The sequence below is a fragment of the Thunnus albacares genome, chromosome 20 (genome assembly GCF_914725855.1).
Source record: "Thunnus albacares chromosome 20, fThuAlb1.1, whole genome shotgun sequence".
NCBI classification, from domain to species: Eukaryota; Metazoa; Chordata; class Actinopteri; order Scombriformes; family Scombridae; genus Thunnus; species Thunnus albacares.
The window spans coordinates 28,063,212-28,083,211 of record NC_058125.1 but is presented as its reverse complement, the minus strand read 5'-3'; the positions used below and the strand labels follow the sequence as shown (position 1 = coordinate 28,083,211).

General features: G+C 41.6%; 1 protein-coding gene across 4 annotated transcripts in view; it reads left to right on the top strand.

Annotated features, from left to right (window-relative positions):
• The window catches only part of stambpl1 (STAM binding protein-like 1), a 29,005-nt gene that overhangs the window by 7,768 nt on the left and 1,237 nt on the right, over positions 1-20,000 (top strand). For all 4 annotated transcript variants that reach the window (XM_044336929.1, XM_044336930.1, XM_044336928.1 and 1 more), the window contains 9 exons: positions 3,258-3,475; positions 3,898-3,973; positions 5,497-5,592; positions 6,458-6,673; positions 7,193-7,343; positions 7,760-7,884; positions 11,460-11,597; positions 13,079-13,191; positions 13,319-13,418. In XM_044336929.1, coding sequence (XP_044192864.1) covers positions 3,258-3,475; positions 3,898-3,973; positions 5,497-5,592; positions 6,458-6,673; positions 7,193-7,343; positions 7,760-7,884; positions 11,460-11,597; positions 13,079-13,191; positions 13,319-13,418 — 1,233 coding nt within the window. The remainder of the gene's footprint in view (positions 1-3,257; positions 3,476-3,897; positions 3,974-5,496; positions 5,593-6,457; positions 6,674-7,192; positions 7,344-7,759; positions 7,885-11,459; positions 11,598-13,078; positions 13,192-13,318; positions 13,419-20,000) is intronic.

Here is a 20,000-nt window from a genome sequence, read left to right as displayed (position 1 = left end):
TTGTACCGTAGATCGTACTGTGGGTTGTACTGTAGATTGTACCGTAGATCGTACTGTGGGTTGTACCGTAGATCGTACTGTGGGTCGTACCGTAGATCGTACTGTGGGTTGTACTGTAGATTGTACCGTAGATCGTACTGTGGGTCGTACTGTGGATCGTACTGTGGGTTGTACCGTAGATCGTACTGTGGGTCGTACTGTAGATCATACTGTGGGTCGTACTGTAGATCATACTGTGGGTTGTACTGTAGATTGTACCGTAGATCGTACTGTGGGTTGTACCGTAGATCGTACTGTGGGTTGTACTGTAGATTGTACCGTAGATCGTACTGTGGGTCGTACTGTGGGTTGTACCGTAGATCGTACTGTGGGTCGTACTGTGGGTTGTACTGTAGATTGTACCGTAGATCGTACTGTGGATCGTACTGTGGGTTGTACCGTAGATCGTACTGTGGGTCGTACTGTAGATCATACTGTGGGTCGTACTGTAGATCATACTGTGGGTTGTACTGTAGATTGTACCGTAGATCGTACTGTGGGTTGTACCGTAGATCGTACTGTGGGTCGTACCATAGATCGTACTGTGGGTTGTACTGTAGATTGTACCGTAGATCGTACTGTGGGTCGTACTGTGGATCGTACTGTGGGTTGTACCGTAGATCGTACTGTGGGTCGTACTGTAGATCATACTGTGGGTCGTACTCTGGGTCGTACCGTAGATCGTACTGTTGGTCGTACTGTGGGTTGTACCGTAGATCGTACTGTGGGTCGTACTGTGGGTCGTACCGTAGATCGTACTGTGGGTTGTACCGTAGATCGTACTGTGGGTTGTACCGTAGATCGTACTGTGGGTCGTACTCTGGGTCGTACCGTAGATCGTACTGTGGGTTGTACCGTAGATCGTACTGTGGGTCGTACCGTAGATCGTACTGTGGGTCGTACTCTGGGTCGTACTCTGGGTCGTACCGTAGATCATACTGTGGGTCGTACTGTGGGTCGTACCGTAGATCGTACCGTAGATCGTACTGTGGGTTATACCGTAGATCGTACTGTGGGTCGTACCGTAGATCCTACTGTAGATCGTACTGTGGGTCGTACTGTGGGTCGTACCGTAGATCGTACTGTGGGTTGTACCGTAGATCGTACTGTGGGTCGTACCGTAGATCCTACTGTAGATCGTACTGTGGGTCGTACTGTGGGTCGTACCGTAGATCCTACTGTAGATCGTACTGTGGGTTGTACCGTAGATCCTACTGTAGATCGTACTGTGGATCGTACTGTGGGTTGTACCGTAGATCGTACTGTGGGTTGTACCGTAGATCGTACTGTGGGTCGCACTGTAGATCATACTGTGGGTTGTACCGTAGATCGTACTGTGGGTCGTACTGTGGGTCGTACCGTAGATCGTACTGTGGGTTGTACCATAGATCGTACTGTGGGTCGTACCGTAGATCGTACTGTGGGTTGTACTGTAGATTGTACCGTAGATCGTACTGTGGGTTGTACCATAGATCGTACTGTGGGTCGTACTGTAGATCATACTGTGGGTTGTACCGTAGATCGTACTGTGGGTCGTACTGTGGGTCGTACCATAGATCGTACTGTGGGTTGTACTGTAGATTGTACTGTGGGTCGTACTGTGGGTTGTACCGTAGATCGTACTGTGGGTTGTACTGTAGATTGTACCGTAGATCGTACTGTGGGTTGTACTGTAGATTGTACCGTAGATCGTACTGTGGGTTGTACTGTAGATCGTACTGTGGGTCATACTCTGGGTCGTACTGTGGGTCGTACTGTGGATCGTACTGTGGATTGTACCGTAGATCGTACTGTGGGTTGTACTGTAGATTGTACTGTGGGTTGTACTGTGGGTTGTACTGTGGATTGTACTGTGGATTGTACTGTGGGTCATACTCTGGGTCGTACTGTGGATCGTACTGTGGGTTGTACTGTGGGTCGTACTGTGGATCGTACTGTGGATTGTACCGTAGGTCGTACTGTGGGTCGTACTGTGGATCGTACTGTGGGTCATACTCTGGGTCGTACTGTGGATCATACTGTGGGTCGTACTGTGGGTCGTACTGTGGATCGTACTGTGGATCGTACTGTGGATTGTACCGTAGATCGTACTGTAGATTGTACCGTAGATCGTACTGTAGATCGTACCGTAGATCGTACTGTAGATCGTACTGTAGGTCCTACTGTAGGTCGTGCTCTCTGTCGTGCTGTGGGTCGTACTCTCGGTCGTACTCTAGGTCGTGCTGTGGGTCATACTCTAGGTCGTGCTGTGGGTCGTACTGTGGGTCGTACTCTAGGTCGTACTCTAGGTCGTGCTGTGGGTCGTACTCTCAGCCTGCAGGTCGAGGGTCACATGACCCACATGGCCTGGATAGGTGGCTGTAATGCTGCGTGTTGTCGCTCACGACCGGCTCTGAATGAACCTGCGGTCCACTTTGGGACCACGACCCACTAGTTGAGAACTGCTGCCCTGCTGCGAAGTGAGTTTCTCCAGTCAACCTGTCTGATTGAGTCATTTTCTTCATGTTCTTCATCTTTCCTCCATTTTCTTCTTCTCTCATTTCTTTGCATGCTTCATCCTCCTGCTCTCCTTCTTTGTTCATGCCACTGATTCTTTTTTTTAATCTTCTTCGGTTGCTGCATCCATCGTTTCATTTCCTCGGAGCAGAAGCGCCGTCGGTCTTTTCTGTTTCTGCTGCATCTCCTGAATAGAAAACAGTGAACAGAGGACTGTTTATCCTCCTCTGAAGACTCTGACAGTTAGACGTCGCGGATCTGAAGATGTAAATGAGCAGTCAAACAAACGCTGCATTCAGGCTCACAGCAGGGATGGGAAATCTGAGTTTCCTGCCTCAAAACACTGTTCAGCTCAGCTGTCAGATGTTTATCTAACTGCTCATTTTCTGTATCAGGACACTCTGGATGTGTTATTGCTCGTTCATCTTCATAGGAAGGGTCCAGATAGTAATGCAGGGAGGAGGAAGACCTGCTAAAAGTCCTCCAGAAGTTGTGTGTAATACATCAAGTAGTTTGACTTAAATAAAGAAAAAACAGAGGTGAGGATATCCTGATGTTTAGTCCTGAGATGGTCTGAGAGCAGAAACCCTGAGCTCTAATTAATAATCAATAATCAGAGTTATTAGGTGTTTCTGCAGGTGAACAGGTGATGGTGTCAGTCATTTAGCCTGCATGGTCCACCGTAATGTTTCTAACCTCACAGCTCCTGTGTTGTTGTGCAGAAGAAGCTGGCGGCAGAACCAGACTACACTGATGTGTCACTGACAGCAGCGGAGCGCGTGCGGGCGCTGGGGAAGATGGGATGCAGCGTGGAGATCAATGAGGACATCGAACCGCGCCGATACTTCCGGTCCGGCGTGGAGATGGAGCGCATGGCGGCGGTTTACCTGGAGGAGGGCAGTCTGGAGAACGCCTATGTCCTCTACACCAAGTTCATCACGTGAGACACACCACACCTGACATCACAGCAACACCTGAATGATGTCACAGTAACACCTGAATGACATCACAGTAACACCTGAGTCATGTCACAGTAACACCTGAGTGACGTCACAGTAACACTTGAATGACATCACAGTAACACTTGAATGACATCGCAGTAACACCTGAGTGATGTCACAATAACACCTGAATGACATCACAGTAACACCTGAGTGACGTCACAGTAACACCTGAGTGACGTCACAGTAACACCTGAGTGACGTCACAGTAACACCTGAATGACGTCACAGTAACACCTGAATGACGTCACAGTAACACCTGAGTGACGTCACAGTAACACCTGAGTGACGTCACAGTAACACCTGAGTGACATCACTCACTGCAGCCTTTACTTCTTGTCTGTGGTTGTTTGTTCTCCAGGCTGTTCGTAGAGAAGCTGCCGGCTCACAGAGACTACCAGCAGTGCAGCGTTCCAGAGAAACAGCTCATCATGAAGGTGACCATATTGATTATTAGTTATCAATAGCTGGGTCTGACAGGTATTAAGAGTCGACTCACAGTCATCAGACACTGAGGACAAAATGTGAGGAGCGGAGGTTTGTTAGCGACTAGCGAGCGTTTAGAAATCCTCAGACTTGTATAGTATCATATCCGAGGGGACAACGTCTGTCCCCTCGGATATGATTGAAAAGGTCAAGGCTCTGCATGACATCACTTCCTCTACAGTTTTTCTCTGCAACCACATCCTGAATGATCAGAGCAATGGCTGCCAAGATGAGAAACCAGCACTGGATGCAGAAAAAAACAAAACCCTCACTATGGATAGATTACAGACACGGCAGATTCACACGGGATTAAGATCACTGACGACCTCTGCACTTATTACAAACTGGTGCCCAGGTAATACTGGTCCCCAGGTAATACTGTTCCCCAGGTAATACTGTTCCCCAGGTAATACTGTTCCCAAGGTAATACTGTTCCCCAGGTAATACTGGTGCCCAGGTAATACTGGTGCCCAGGTAATACTGGTCCCCAGGTAATACTGTTCCCTAGGTAATACTGGTCCCAAGGTAATACTGGTCTCCAGGTAATACTGTTCCCCAGGTAATACTGTTCCCCAGGTAATACTGTTCCCAAGGTAATACTGTTCCCCAGGTAATACTGTTCCCAAGGTAATACTGTTCCCAAGGTAATACTGTTCCCCAGGTAATACTGGTGCCCAGGTAATACTGGTCCCCAGGTAATACTGTTCCCCAGGTAATACTGTTCCCCAGGTAATACTGTTCCCCAGGTAATACTGTTCCCAAGGTAATACTGTTCCCCAGGTAATACTGGTGCCCAGGTAATACTGGTGCCCAGGTAATACTGGTCCCCAGGTAATACTGGTCCCATGTGAACAGGGCTGAAGTCAATCGAAAGATCCAGTTAGATGGGAAATAACAGGAAGAGCCGCAGTCTGCTGAGGTCAAAGTTCAGTCAGAAACTGAACATCTGGTTAAAGCTTCAACTTTAAACATGTTTGTTATTTCACATGAACGTCTGAACTTCTCTGTGCAGTTTGTTTTCCTTCATCTGCTGCAGGAGGAAAGTCTCTGAGTTCAGTTTAAATCTCAGTTTGAGGATTTATGACATCACAACTAGTTCTGGGCCAATCACAGTCCAGTATTCAGCTTATACAAGTGTGATGCAGAAGCTCGAAGCCTCCAGTTCACAAACACTGAGGATGAACTTCTCAGTGAAGGAAGAAACATCTGGTGTCCAACAGCAAAACTTTACTCACAGATTCACAGATTCACAGATTCTGCAGTTTTAATTCAAAGGATTTTAACGAGAAGAACAACTGTAGATTAAGATCAACTGTCTGTTAGCAGTATCAGTACCAGTAAAGGTAGTATCAGTGGTATTTGTTGTAGTATTAATGTGTGTACTCTCTGTCTGTTAGCAGTATCAGTACCAGTAAAGGTAGTATCAGTGGTATTTGTTGTAGTATTAATGTGTACTCTCTGTCTGTCTGTATAGAAACTTCAGGAAGTGGCGTTTCCTCGTAGAGACGAGCTGAGAAAGCGTCTTCAGGAGAAGTACAGCAGGGAACACAGCGACTACCTCAGAGCCCAGGTGTGTGTGTGTGTGTGTGTGTGTGTGTGTGTGTGTGTGTGTGTGTGTGTGTGTGTGTGTGAGAGTGTGAGTGTGTGTGAGTGTGTGTGTGTGTGTGTGTGTGTGATCCAATCAGATTGCTTCTTGCTTTTGATTGGCAGCGTGTGTTTACCTGTTAATCAGATTAGATGACAGGTTGGTGTATTTGTGTCACAGAGCTCTGTCAGGCTGATTTTGGTGTCACTTCAATAAGAACATTGGTACATTGGTATTGATTACTAAATATTGATGAGATCTTTATGAACACCTGATCAGAGGAGGTGCATGATGGGTACTGTTCAGTGGAACGGCGTGTACGTGGTGAGTACCGATGACACACGCAGGAGGGTGAGAATATTCAAAGATTTGCTCTCTGATCCACTCTGATGCTTTTCCTTATTTCCAGTCATATATATCAGATCAGAGTGGGGGGACACACAGAGGGCTAAGCCCCGCCCACAGCGAGCCACAGAGCAGCGCGACCATGAAAATGACAGCGGAGACTCACACTGAGCTGAAATGAAACGAGTGTGATGTGTTATTTATACACGTGATAAATAACAGAAATGAAGACAGTCTCTACTGCGTTCTGCTGTCATTCATAGTCACCGTCTGGCGTGGGCGGGGCTTATAGCCCTCCGTGGGTGCAGCGCAGCAGAGGAGAGACAGACAGCGGTGGAGAGTTGACAACAACTAAACTCCTTACGTTACTGTTAGTACAATAAAAGAGTCATTTAAAATAAAAAACACATGATTTGATCAAGACTGTGTCCCAGGTGGTGGCGAGAGGGAAACGAGCGCAGCCATTGGACAGAGCCCTGATCATGTGACTCATGTTTTTCCTCAGAGCCAGGCGGTGGTGGTGGATGGGTGTGGCCAGCAGCTGCAGCGCCTCTCCCTATTGGACGAGGACAGGAGGCGGTTCCTGCTGTTGGAGGAGGAGCGTCAGCGTGTCGCCGCCCTGCGGCGCATGCAGATCGAGTCCGAACAGTTTCGCTACTTTGAGGACCAGCTGAGGCGTCAGGAACTGGCCAATAGGAGAGGAGAGGAGGCGGAGCAAAAGGTGACAAGATGTGATATCAGACAGTACTGTAATACTAGTAGTAATACTAGTAGTAATACTAGTAGTAATACTAGTACTGCTACGATATGGAGGTTCTTCTGTGTCTTTATTATGCAATCGAACAGAACAACTATCAACACTGCAGTCAAAAAACCTTTTATTGCAAGTGAAATAAATTTGTGCTTAAAATCCAACACGTCTCTGTTGGCCAGTCACGGTCAGAAGTGTTAAACAAAAGTGATCAACATGCACCAGTTCAAACATCACATTCTTGTTCTTACGAGGACAGAAGATACCTGCACGTTGACTTCCTGTCTCCTCCAATGTTACCACCATTACTACTGATACTAATGACACTGAAACTAGTACAAGTAGTACTTCTACTACACTACAGTTAATATTACTACTACACTTAGTACTTCTGGTGTTGAGTAGAGTCAGTACTGTGAAACTTGTAGTACAGGTACTGTTAAGTATCAGTATTAGTAGTTTTGTTGCAGTAACGTGTTTGTCCTGCAGGCGGAGATCAAAGTGCCTGAGGTGACAGACGGCTCCTGTCTGTCTCAGCAGCCAATCAGAGACATAGTACGATCCCAGGGGGCGGATCCTAACAGGAACAGACCGCCTCCTCCCATCAGCCAACCGGCCGCCACGCTGGCTGGAGTACACAGTGAGTACACATGGAGTACACATGGAGTACCTCGAGGCTCTGTCCTCAGTCTTCCACTTGTTTATAATCAGATATCAGGACATTATCATTAATGTTCACTATTTATTCTAACGTCTCCTATGATTACAGCTGTGGTTTACTTTCATTCATGATCTGTTTAAACAGATACTGTTAATATAACGATTATTAATGATAAATATTGGATTTAAAGTAAAGTGTTATAACTTTATATATCTGTAAAATCAGGACCAGCAGCAGTGTGACGTCTGTAAAGATCCGCCTGATAGTGTTTGATATTTAATAACGTCCTTCGACTGTTTGGGTCATTAAACTCTGCTGTGCAAATAAAGGTTATTATTATTGTTATTATTGTTAATGTCTCTGTGTGTGTTTGTTGTGTCCACCTGTGCGTGCAGCTCAGAGGGTGGAGGGTCTGAGGCGGGTGGTGATTCCCAGAGATCTGACGTATCGTTTCCTCCTGCTGGCCGACTCCAACACAGCCAGAGGAATAGAAACCTGCGGAGTCCTCTGTGGACGGCTGGTGAGACTGTTCACTGACTGTTCACTGACTGTTCACTGACTGTTCACTGACTGTTTACTGACTGTTCACTGTTTACTGGCTGTTCACTGGCTGTTTACTGACTGTTCACTGGCTGTTTACTGGCTGTTTACTGACTGTTCACTGACTGTTCACTGACTGTTCACTGACTGTTTACTGACTGTTCACTGTTTACTGGCTGTTCACTGGCTGTTTACTGACTGTTCACTGGCTGTTTACTGGCTGTTTACTGACTGTTTACTGACTGTTTACTGACTGTTCACTGGCTGTTTACTGGCTGTTTACTGGCTGTTCACTGACTGTTTACTGACTGTTTACTGGCTGTTTACTGACTGTTCACTGGCTGTTCACTGACTGTTCACTGGCTGTTTACTGACTGTTCACTGGCTGTTCACTGACTGTTTACTGACTGTTTACTCAGCGTTTTTATCAGTGCAGATGAAGTAATAACAGTGAATATAGTGAATACAGTGAATATGGTGAATATAGTGAACACAGTGAATATAGTGAATATAATGAATACAGTGAATATAGTGAATACAGTAAATATAGTGAATATAATGAATATAGTGAATATAGTGAATACAGTGAATATAGTGAATACAGTGAATATAATGAATACAGTGAATATAGTGAATACAGTGAATATAGCGAATACAGTGAATATAGTGCATATAATGAATACAGTGAATACAGTGAATATGGTGAATACAGTGAATATAGTGAATACAGTGAATATAGTGAATATAATGAATACAGTGAATATGGTGAATACAGTGAATATAGCGAATACAGTGAATATGGTGAATACAGTGAATATAGTGAATACAATGAATATAGTGAATACAATGAATATAGTGAATACAGTGAATACAATGAATATAGTGACTACAGTGAATATAGTGAATACAGTAAATATAGTGAATATAATGAATACAGTGAATATAGTGAATACAGTGAATATAATGAATATAGTGAATATAATGAATACAGTGAATATGGTGAATACAGTGAATATAGTGAATATAATGAATACAGTGAATATAGTGAATACAGTAAATATAGTGAATATAATGAATACAGTGAATATAGTGAATACAGTAAATATAGTGAATATAATGAATACAGTGAATATGGTGAATACAGTGAATATAGCGAATACAGTGAATATGGTGAATACCGTGAATATAGTGAATACAGTGAATATAGTGAATACAGTGAATATAGTGAATACAGTGAATATAGTGAATACAGTGAATATAATGAATATAGTGAATATAGTGAATACAATGAATATAGTGAATACAGTGAATATAGCGAATACAGTGAATATGGTGAATACCGTGAATATAGTGAATACAGTGAATAAAATGAATATAGTGAATACAGTGAATACAATGAATATAGTGAATACAGTGAATATAGCGAATACAGTGAATATGGTGAATACCGTGAATATAGTGAATACAGTGAATAAAATGAATATAGTGAATACAGTGAATACAATGAATATAGTGAATACAGTGAATACAATGAGTATAGTGAATACAGTGAATATAATGAATATAGTGAATACAGTGAATATAGTGAATACAATGAATATAGTGAATACAATGAATATAGTGAATACAGTGAATACAATGAATATAGTGAATACAGTGAATATAATGAATACAGTGAATATGGTGAATACAGTGAATACAGTTAATATAGTGAATATAGTGAATACAGTGAATATAGTGAATACATTGAATATAGTGAATACAGTGAATATAGTGAATACAGTGAATATAGTGAATACAGTGAATATAGTGAATACAATGAATATAGTGAATACAGTGAATACAGTGAATATAGTGAATACAGTGAATATAATGAATACAGTGAATATGGTAAATACAGTGAATACAGTGAATATAGTGAATACAGTGAATATAGTGAATACAGTGAATACAGTGAATATAGTGAATACAGTGAATATAGTGAATACATTGAATATAGTGAATACAGTGAATATAGTGAATACAGTGAATATAATGAATATAGTGAATATAGTGAATACAGTGAATATAGTGAATACAATGAATATAGTGAATACAGTGAATACAATGAATATAGTGAATACAGTGAATATAATGAATACAGTGAATACAGTGAATATAGTGAATACAGTGAATATAGTGAATACAGTGAATATAGTGAATACAGTGAATACAGTGAATATAGTGAATACAGTGAATACAGTGAATATAGTGAATACAGTGAATATAGTGAATACAGTGAATATAGTGAATACAGTGAATATAATGAATATAGTGAATACAGTGAATATAGTGAATACAATGAATATAGTGAATACAGTGAATATAATGAATATAGTGAATACAGTGAATATAATGAATACAGTGAATATGGTAAATACAGTGAATACAGTGAATATAGTGAATACAGTGAATACAGTGAATACAGTGAATACAGTGAATATAGTGAATACAGTGAATACAGTGAATATAGTGAATACAGTGAATATAGTGAATACAGTGAATATAGTGATGTATATTCATGTTCTCTCAGTGGAAATAAACAAACTCACTGTTTTAATCAATAAATCAATAACTATTGAACCATATTGATCTGAATATATGAAGATCTCCTCTTTCAAGACTCATTTTACTTTTTTTTACTTTTTACTCACAGAACTTTTATTGCACCGTAACACCAGTTGGTTGTTGTGGAGTAGTGGTGAGAGATGGCGGCAGGAGGGGAGCGCTCGTTTTACACATCTTTAGCACCATCTGTTGTTGTGAATGTATGTCGACATTTAAAAGTCTCGACCTGAATATAAGACGACGTCACTTATTTCAGACGTATTCTTATATTCAAACCAATAGAAACAGCTGTAAAACCTGATATATAATAATAATAATAATAATAATAATAATAATAATAATAATAATAACTTTACTTGTTTAGCACCTTTCATACAAAAAGCAGCTCAAAGTGCTTCACATTAAAGAGATAAAAAACATTCAGAACATTAAAACAGTTCATTTCATTAAAAGAGGAAAAGAAGGAAACAGCAGAAATTCTTCAGTAAAAGATAATCAATCATGAAAAAGAATAAAAATACTTTAAAAAGGAATAAAGTGTCTTAAAGATGGTGGATGTGGTGCTGTAGAAAGGTCTTCAGCTGTTCCATAATTAGAGATCAGAACTGAAGAAAGCTGCTCCTCCAGGTTTCTGTTTGTAGGATTATGATGATCTAGTGAACCTGCAGTAGATCTGAGAGCGTCTGTGATGAAGCTCCAACACGGCGACAACTTTATGAACAAGTAAGAGGACTTTAAAATGGATCTGGAAGACACAGGGACCAGTGTGGTCCAGCCAAGACCGGACTGATGTGGTCTCATCCCAGCTGCTCTCATGTTTTTATGCCTCTGTGGACTTTTGGCTGCTTGTATGTTCACATCAACATGTATATGAATGAAAACAATCAGAGACGTGTATGACTCGCTAACTCTCTCTCTCCTGTCTGTGTGAATGTCTCTCGCCCTCAGCAACACAATGAGTTTGTGCTGACTCACGTCGTGATCCCCAAACAGTCGGCCGGTCCAGATTTCTGCGACATGGAGAACGTGGAGGAACTGTTCAGCTTCCAGGACCAGCAGAACCTGCTGACGCTGGGCTGGATCCATGTAAGACTACATGCTACGCACACGCTACACACACGCTACACACATGCTACACACACGCTACACACATGCTAAATGCATGCTACACACATGCTACACACATGCTACGCACACTACGCACATGCTACACACATGTTACACACATGCTAAACACACGCTACACACATGCTACGCACACTACACACACTACGCACATGCTAAACACACGCTACGCACACGCTACACACATACTAAACACACGCTACACACACGCTACGCACACGCTACACACATACTAAACGCACGCTACACACATGCTAAACACACGCTACACACACACTACACACACGCTAAAGGAACACAACATGCACGCTACACACGCTATACACGCTATACGCACGCTAAATGCACACTACACACATGCTAAACGCACGCTGAAGGCTACTTGATTCTTCAGCTTGGAAACAGCAGTTGACAGAACAAATTTCCTGTCAAGGTCCACTTACTTGCTTGTGTTGGAGCTTTTGACAGTATCACATGACTTTCATCAACACATGGAGTTTGCTGGGCTGTGGTGGATCTGCATACCGATAAGTCCTCTGCACTTCAGTGACCGCTGAGCAAACTCCGTTCAAAAGCTTTGAGTAAGCGAGTAAGTGGACCTTGAGTCCTTCATTAATTTGGTCATAACGTTAATCTGAAGCTAATTGTGACCTTAAAGGGTCACTTCACTCAAATCTCACTTAAAGATGTGCACCAATCACAGCCATAGCTCATTTGCATGATCAGATATCACCATGGCAACAGTGCCTGTGGTGGAGTAACAGATGAGTGGAGAGACAAAGATGGGATTAGGCAGACAGAGGTCTCACTCTGCAGCAGTGTTTCTGTAATGTTGCTGTCATCCTTTACGAGGTGAGTGTCGACAGCTGAAACCCCGGCTGTGTCAAGTTCTGACACTTGTTCTCTCACTGGAACACGTGTGAAGGTCTGACGGTTGATGTCAGTCAGAGACGTTGTCTCATAAATGTAAAGAAACTGAATCAGCAGGTTTGTTATTGAGGAACTTCTATTTCATGTCCCAAATGTTCTCATTTTCTTCTGAAATGAGATTTGAGTTTGGTATTGATCGGCTGAGAATCAGTAAATGCTGCTGCTGCTGCTGCTGATGATGACGATGATGATGATGATGATGTGACTCACTGTGACTAATAACAACAAATATATAAACCAGGTGCTTCAGGTCTGTTTGTCACCACTTTTATTCAGAAACTGGTTTTGGTGGAAAATAAATCAATAAGTGTATAAACGTTTCTGATGAAGATCCTTTAAATAATTATGATGAAGATGATGCCTCATAACGTGATATAAACACACGGTGAACCCTGTGGGGTCGCGACGTGAGCAGACGCTGTCATGTGTGGATGTGACCAATCACAGCAGAGTATCCTCAGCAGCCCGCTGTCAGAATCACGGTGACCTCTGACCTCTGCGTTTGTGTTCAGACTCATCCCACTCAGACGGCCTTCCTCTCCAGCGTCGACCTCCACACTCACTGCTCCTATCAGCTGATGCTGCCGGAGGCCGTCGCCATCGTCTGCGCTCCCAAACACAACGAGTGAGTCCCAAACGCCACGTACACACTACATTTCCCATCAGGCCTTTCACCAGAACATTCTGTAGGACAAACTAAGATGTTGACAGCAGATGAAGAACATAACTAACCCCCCCCCCCCCTCCAACAGTACGGGGGTGTTCAGGCTGAGCGGTCCGGGGATGTCGGAGGTTTCTGGCTGCAGGCTGAAAGGTTTCCATCCTCACTCCAAGGAGCCTCCTCTCTTCACTGTGAGAACTTCTTCTTTGTCTCTTTTTTTGTTGCCACTGTTTGAACATTTTGAAGGAGCTACGCTAGCAGTCTCTGTGCTAAGCTAAGCTAAGCTAAGCTAGGCTAAACATGTCGTATCCATCAGACCACAAAAGTCTCAAATTCACAAGAAACATTTTGAATTTCTTTTACAAAAGTTGGAATTATTTTTTTTGTTGCCTGCTGTCGGCAGTAATATACTAATATATATTATATTATATATGTATATATTAACATATATAATGTACTAATATATATTATATTATATATGTATATATTAACATATATAATGTACTAATATATATTATATTATATATGTATATATTAACATATATAATGTACTAATATACATTATATTATATATGTATATATTAACATATATAATGTACTAATATATATTATATTATATATGTATATATTAACATATATAATATACTAATATATATTATATTATATATGTATATATTAACATATATAATATACTAATATATATTATATTATATATGTATATATTAACATATATAATATACTAATATATATTATATTATATATGTATATATTAACATATATAATGTACTAATATACATTATATTATATATGTATATATTAACATATATAATGTACTAATATACATTATATTATATATGTATATATTAACATATATAATGTACTAATATATATTATATTATATATGTATATATTAACATATATAATATACTAATATATATTATATTATATATGTATATATTAACATATATAATATACTAATATATATTATATTATATATGTATATATTAACATATATAATGTACTAATATACATTATATTATATATGTATATATTAACATATATAATATAATAATATATATTATATTATATATGTATATATTAACATATATAATATACTAATATACATTATATATGTATATATTAACATATATAATGTACTAATATACATTATATTATATATGTATATATTAACATATATAATGTACTAATATACATTATATTATATATGTATATATTAACATATATAATGTACTAATATACATTATATTATATATGTATATATTAACATATATAATATACTAATATATATTATATTATATATGTATATATTAACATATATAATATACTAATATATATTATATTATATATGTATATATTAACATATATAATATACTAATATATATTATATTATATATGTATATATTAACATATATAATATACTAATATATATTATATTATATATGTATATATTAACATATATATATATATTATTCTTATTAGTATGAAACATACAGTTTGTGGTTTACAGCAGTGATTTGTCATGCGATGAGATGAACCATGTTAATGTTATAATTCATTAATTGATCTCATCATTCAAACACAGATATTAATGTGAGTTTTATGTTTAACAAATCTGAACGTTTAACCCTTTAAACATGAACGAGAGGATTTACTGAAATGTTGGATTGTTCCTTTAAATATTTCCAGACTACAACATGTATAACTCTCTCTCTCTCTCTCTGTCCCTCTCTCTCTCTCTCTCTCTGTCCCTCTCTCTCTCTCTCTCTCTCTCTCTGTCCCTCTCTCTCTCTCTCTCTCTCCCTCTGTCTCTCCCTCTCTCTCTCTCTCTCTCTCTCTGTCCCTCTCTCTCTCTCCCTCTCTCTCTCTCTCTCTCTCTCTCTGAGTGCATGCTGGGAGTGAGCGTGGTGAGTGCGGTGGTGAGTTTGCGTTGTGAGTGACTGAGTTTTTCTATCTTTTTATGTGTATTTTCTTGTGTATATAAAGTCACTGTGAATCGTGTTGTTTTGTGAGTCTTTCACTGTGTGTGGGTGAGGTTTGGGTGGTGTAGGTGGCGTCAGCTGCCAGCTTTGCTGGTCAGCATGACAGCAGGTGGAGGCTCCGGCTTGGAGAAGCTAACTCGCCGGCACGCCATTAAGTTGGCTCCGGCGGTTAGATGCAGTGTGGAGGAGTGTAGTCTGGCTGTTGGGGAGGTTGTTGGGTATGGCAGCATTAAATCTGCCTCCCGGATGAACAACTCTGTGGTTGTTTTTCTGGACAGCGTGGACAAAGTAAACCGTGTGGTTGAGAGCGGCGTGGTTATTCAGGACACCTTCACTCCGGTGTTTTCGTTGGTGAACCCCGCTAAAAAAGTCATCATTTCAAATGTTCCACCTTTCATTAGAAATGAAGTGCTGGCGAAAGAGTTGTCCAGGCACGGGCAACTCGTATCGCCCATAAAACTGATTCCTCTGGGCTGTAAATCCCCTCAGTTAAAACATGTCATGTCTTTCCGCAGACAAGTTTTCATGATTCTTAACAGAAATGAGGAAGACTTACACCTGACTTTCAAGTTCAAGGTTGATGACTTTGATTACACTTTACACGTAACAACTGATAATATGAAGTGCTTTGGTTGTGGTATGGAGGGGCACCTCGTTCGCTCATGCCCAGAGAGGGGAGGGGCGGCCGGTCCGGCACCTGGCGCGGAGCCGCCGGGGCCGCCGGTGCAGCCGGGTCCGGCTCCCGCTGCGGAGCCGCCTGGGTCGCCGGTCCGTGCTGCGTCGAGCGGGGCAGCGTCTCAAGATGAAAACATACAAGGTGATACAAGCATAAAGGAGACAGCTGACGGGGGGTCACCTGATTCACAAACCGATTTGGAAGCTGAGACAGGTGTTAAACAGGGAAATGATAGCAGGAATCAGGAGGAGGAAACTGTCAGGAAGGAAATGAGCAGGATGGGACAGACTGCTGCCAGGGTGGCAGAGTCTGTACTAGAGGAGGAGGAGGAAGAGTGTATGGATGAGGATGTGGTGAAATCATCAGTGAAACGGAAGAATACAGAAACCAAACAAGTTGAAGGCAGAATAAAAAAGGTGTCAAAGTCAGTGACAGAGTGTCCATCCTCTCAACCAGAGGAAAGGTTCCACTCTGACTGTGAAAATGAGACCTCTGACAACTTAGAGAGTGGATATTCTTTCATTAGAGTACAAAAGTTCTTACAGGACACAAAGGGGCTGAGACAAGTCAAGGTGGACAACTATTTTCCAGACTTGCAACTTTTTCTGGACTCAGTAAAAGGTTACATGAAAAACACAGAAGAGTTTGGGCAGCCTGTTTTCTCTGATCAAGAGATCTACAGACTGAAAAAAATAGTTCTGAGGGTGAAAACTCAAATACGCACTGATGAATAATATGTTTGTAAGTTTTCCATTTTGTGTGCTTTTATCCCACGTTTGGCCCATTTTGCACATGTGCACTTTAAATATTGGCACTTTAAATCTGAATGGAGCGAGGGATATCACCAAGAGAGCCTCTCTGTTTAGTCTGATTGGTATGAAACATTTGAATGTTACTTTTGTTCAAGAAACTCACAGTACTGAAGAAATTGCTGCTGAATGGAGTAGAGAGTGGGCGGGGGAGGTTTTTCTCAGTCATAAGAGCAGCATGAGTGGTGGGGTTGGAATTTTATTTAACCAAAATTTTAATCCCATTAACATTGATGTTGAGGAAGTTGTGGCAGGAAGAATTTTAAAAGTAAGAGCTGATTTTGGAAAAGTTAAAATGGTATTTATCAACCTTTACGCACCAACTGTAGGGTCTGAAAGACTGGACTTTTATGACATTTTAAGTGATGTAATTAAAAAATGTAATTCTGATGAATTTCTGTTCCTTGGAGGGGATTTTAACTGTACGGAAAACCCAAAAATGGACAGGAACCATCCAGAGCCACACGTGGCTTCTAAAAATTGCATTTTAAAGTTAAGTGAAGCTCATGAGCTGAGTGACGTGTGGAGAGTTTTTCATAAAAGCCACCGTCAGTACACCTGGGTCCACACTAAGGACAACCTTTTGTCCATGGCCAGGCTCGATAGGTTTTATTGCTTTAAACATCACTTAAATGTTTTTAGAAGTTCTTTTATAAGTCCAGTTGGTTTTTCCGACCACTCTTTGGTTCAGTGTTCTGTTTTTATCAAACAAATACAATCTGGCAGTGCTTATTGGCATTTTAACACATCGCTTTTATCAGATGGAAATTTTAAAAATGTTTTTAATTTCTTTTGGAAAAATTTTAGTGAAAAAAAAATCCCTCTACAGCTCCTTGCAACAATGGTGGGATATTGGGAAAAGTCAGATCCAGAAACTATGTCTACAGTACACTTTCAATGTCTCCAAAAACATGGCCAGGTCTATAAGAGCTCTGGAGAGAGAAGTAGTGGAGTTGCAGGCTTTTGCAGATTCCACAGGAGAAAGAGGACACATTGAGAACCTCAAGACTAAAAGGTCTGTCTTGGCTGACTTGCTGGGTACCTCTGCAAGGGGCGCTGTGGTGCGCAGTAGGTTTCAAAATGTGGCTTTGATGGACGCTCCCTCTCACTTTTTCTTTGGGTTGGAGCGGAAAAATGGGCAGAGGAGGCAGATGATGTCACTACGCTCACATACTGGGCAGCTGCTGCAGGAGTCAGCTGACATTCGCAGGTTTGCAGCGAGTTTTTATGGTGACTTGTTCAGGTCGGAGTACACCGAGAATCCGGAGGTGTCTCGTTTCTTCTATGCAGATCTGCCAAAGGTCTCGGAGGACGCCAACGCAGAGCTGGGGAATGAGATATCTTCTGAAGAACTGTATGCTGCACTGCAGGGTTTGCGGGGTGGAACATCCCCGGGCATTGATGGTCTGCCTGCCGACTTCTATAAGACTTTCTGGTCGGTGCTTGGTGGGGACCTCCTGATGGTCCTCAATGACAGTGTGAAGAAGGGCCGGTTGCCTCAAAGTTGCAGAAGAGCAGTCCTGACTCTCCTCCCTAAAAAAGGAGAGTTACAGGATATTAAAAACTGGCGTCCTGTTTCTCTCCTCTGCACCGACTATAAGCTTCTGTCTAAGGTTCTGGCCAACAGGATGAGGAAGGTGATGGAGCAGGTCATTCATGTGGATCAGACCTACTGTGTACCTGGCAGGTTGGTAACAGACAACATAGCATTAATTAGAGATGTTGTGGACCTCTCCAGTTCTTTGGGGTTAGATCTTGGGCTGATATCCATAGATCAACAAAAGGCTTTTGACCGGGTTGAACATATGTACCTGTGGCAAACACTCAGAGCTTTTGGTTTCAATCCAGGTCTGATAGCCCAGATCCAGGCTTTGTATGGAGACATTGAAAGTGTACTTAAAATAAATGGTGGTTTAAGTGCTCCTTTTAAGGTGGGGAGGGGGGTTAGACAAGGTTGCCCCCTCTCAGGCATGTTGTACTCATTGGCCTTAGAGCCTTTTTTACACAAACTAAGAACACGACTCTCTGGTTTTAATCTCCCTGGTTCCAACTCTGTTGTTAAGCTTTCTGCCTATGCTGATGATGTCATAGTGCTGGTCCAAAAACAGAGTGACATTGACTCTTTAGCTGACAGTGTGGAAAACTTTGGTCTGATCTCTTCTTCAAAAGTTAATTGGGAAAAAAGTGAAGCTCTGATGGTAGGTGATGGTTTAAAGCAGCTCAGCTTACCTGGGAGGCTCACCTGGAAAAAAGGAGGCATCAAATACCTCGGGGTATACCTCGGAGATCCCACCACTGTCTCTAAGAACTGGGAAAATGTTTTAGAGAAAGCTGAAGGCAAACTGAAAAAATGGAAGTGGATTTTACCAAAGTTGTCTTTTAGAGGTCGTGTTCTGGTTATTAATAATTTGATTGCTTCTATGTTGTGGCACCGTTTGTACTCTGTTGATCCTCCAGCTAACCTTCTGTCAAACATCCAGAGGGTGATCGTGGACTTTTTCTGGGATCATCTCCACTGGATCCCACAGAGTGTATTGTTCTTAGCTAAAGACGACGGAGGACAAGGACTGATTCACCTGGCCAGTAGGGGTGCTGTTTTCCGCCTCCAGCACATTCAGAGACTGCTGACCGGCCCTGCTGATCTGGTGTGGAGGCCTGTGGCTCAGGCGATCCTGGGCCAAGGTGGAGGTCAAGGACTGACTGAGAATTTGTTTTTAATGGATTTACAGAACCGCAGACTGAGTGGGCTTTCTGATTTTTATCAGGGGCTGTTCAAGGTGTGGGGCATGTTTAAGAAGCACAGGCCGCTGAGTGAAAGCTCATTGTACTGGATTTTAAAGGAACCTGTCGTCTATGGACTACGTTTTAAAACACTCTGTGGACTGGGAACCTCAATGATGGAGAGGTTTGTCTCCTCCGGAGTCGTCACACTGGGTCAGCTGGTGAGACTGTGTGGACCTAAGCTAGAGATGGTTTCTGCTCTGGCTTCTCAGCTGGGAGTATTTTCAGAGAGACTACTAGCCAACCAGCTCAGAGTGTGGAGAGACCAGCTCTCACAGACTGAACAGAACCTCCTGGTCTCATACTGCCAGGGCTCTGTTTTACCCACCGACTCTGATCCTTTTCCAGCAATCACACTGACTCCTGATTTTAAAGACTGTTCTGGTGTTTTGTTGAACTGTGCTGTACCTGGAGGTGCAAACTTGAATGTTTTAACTGGAAAAATGATGTACCAGCTGTTGGTAAAGATGGTGAACAAAGCCAAGTTGGGGGGGCGTACTGACACAC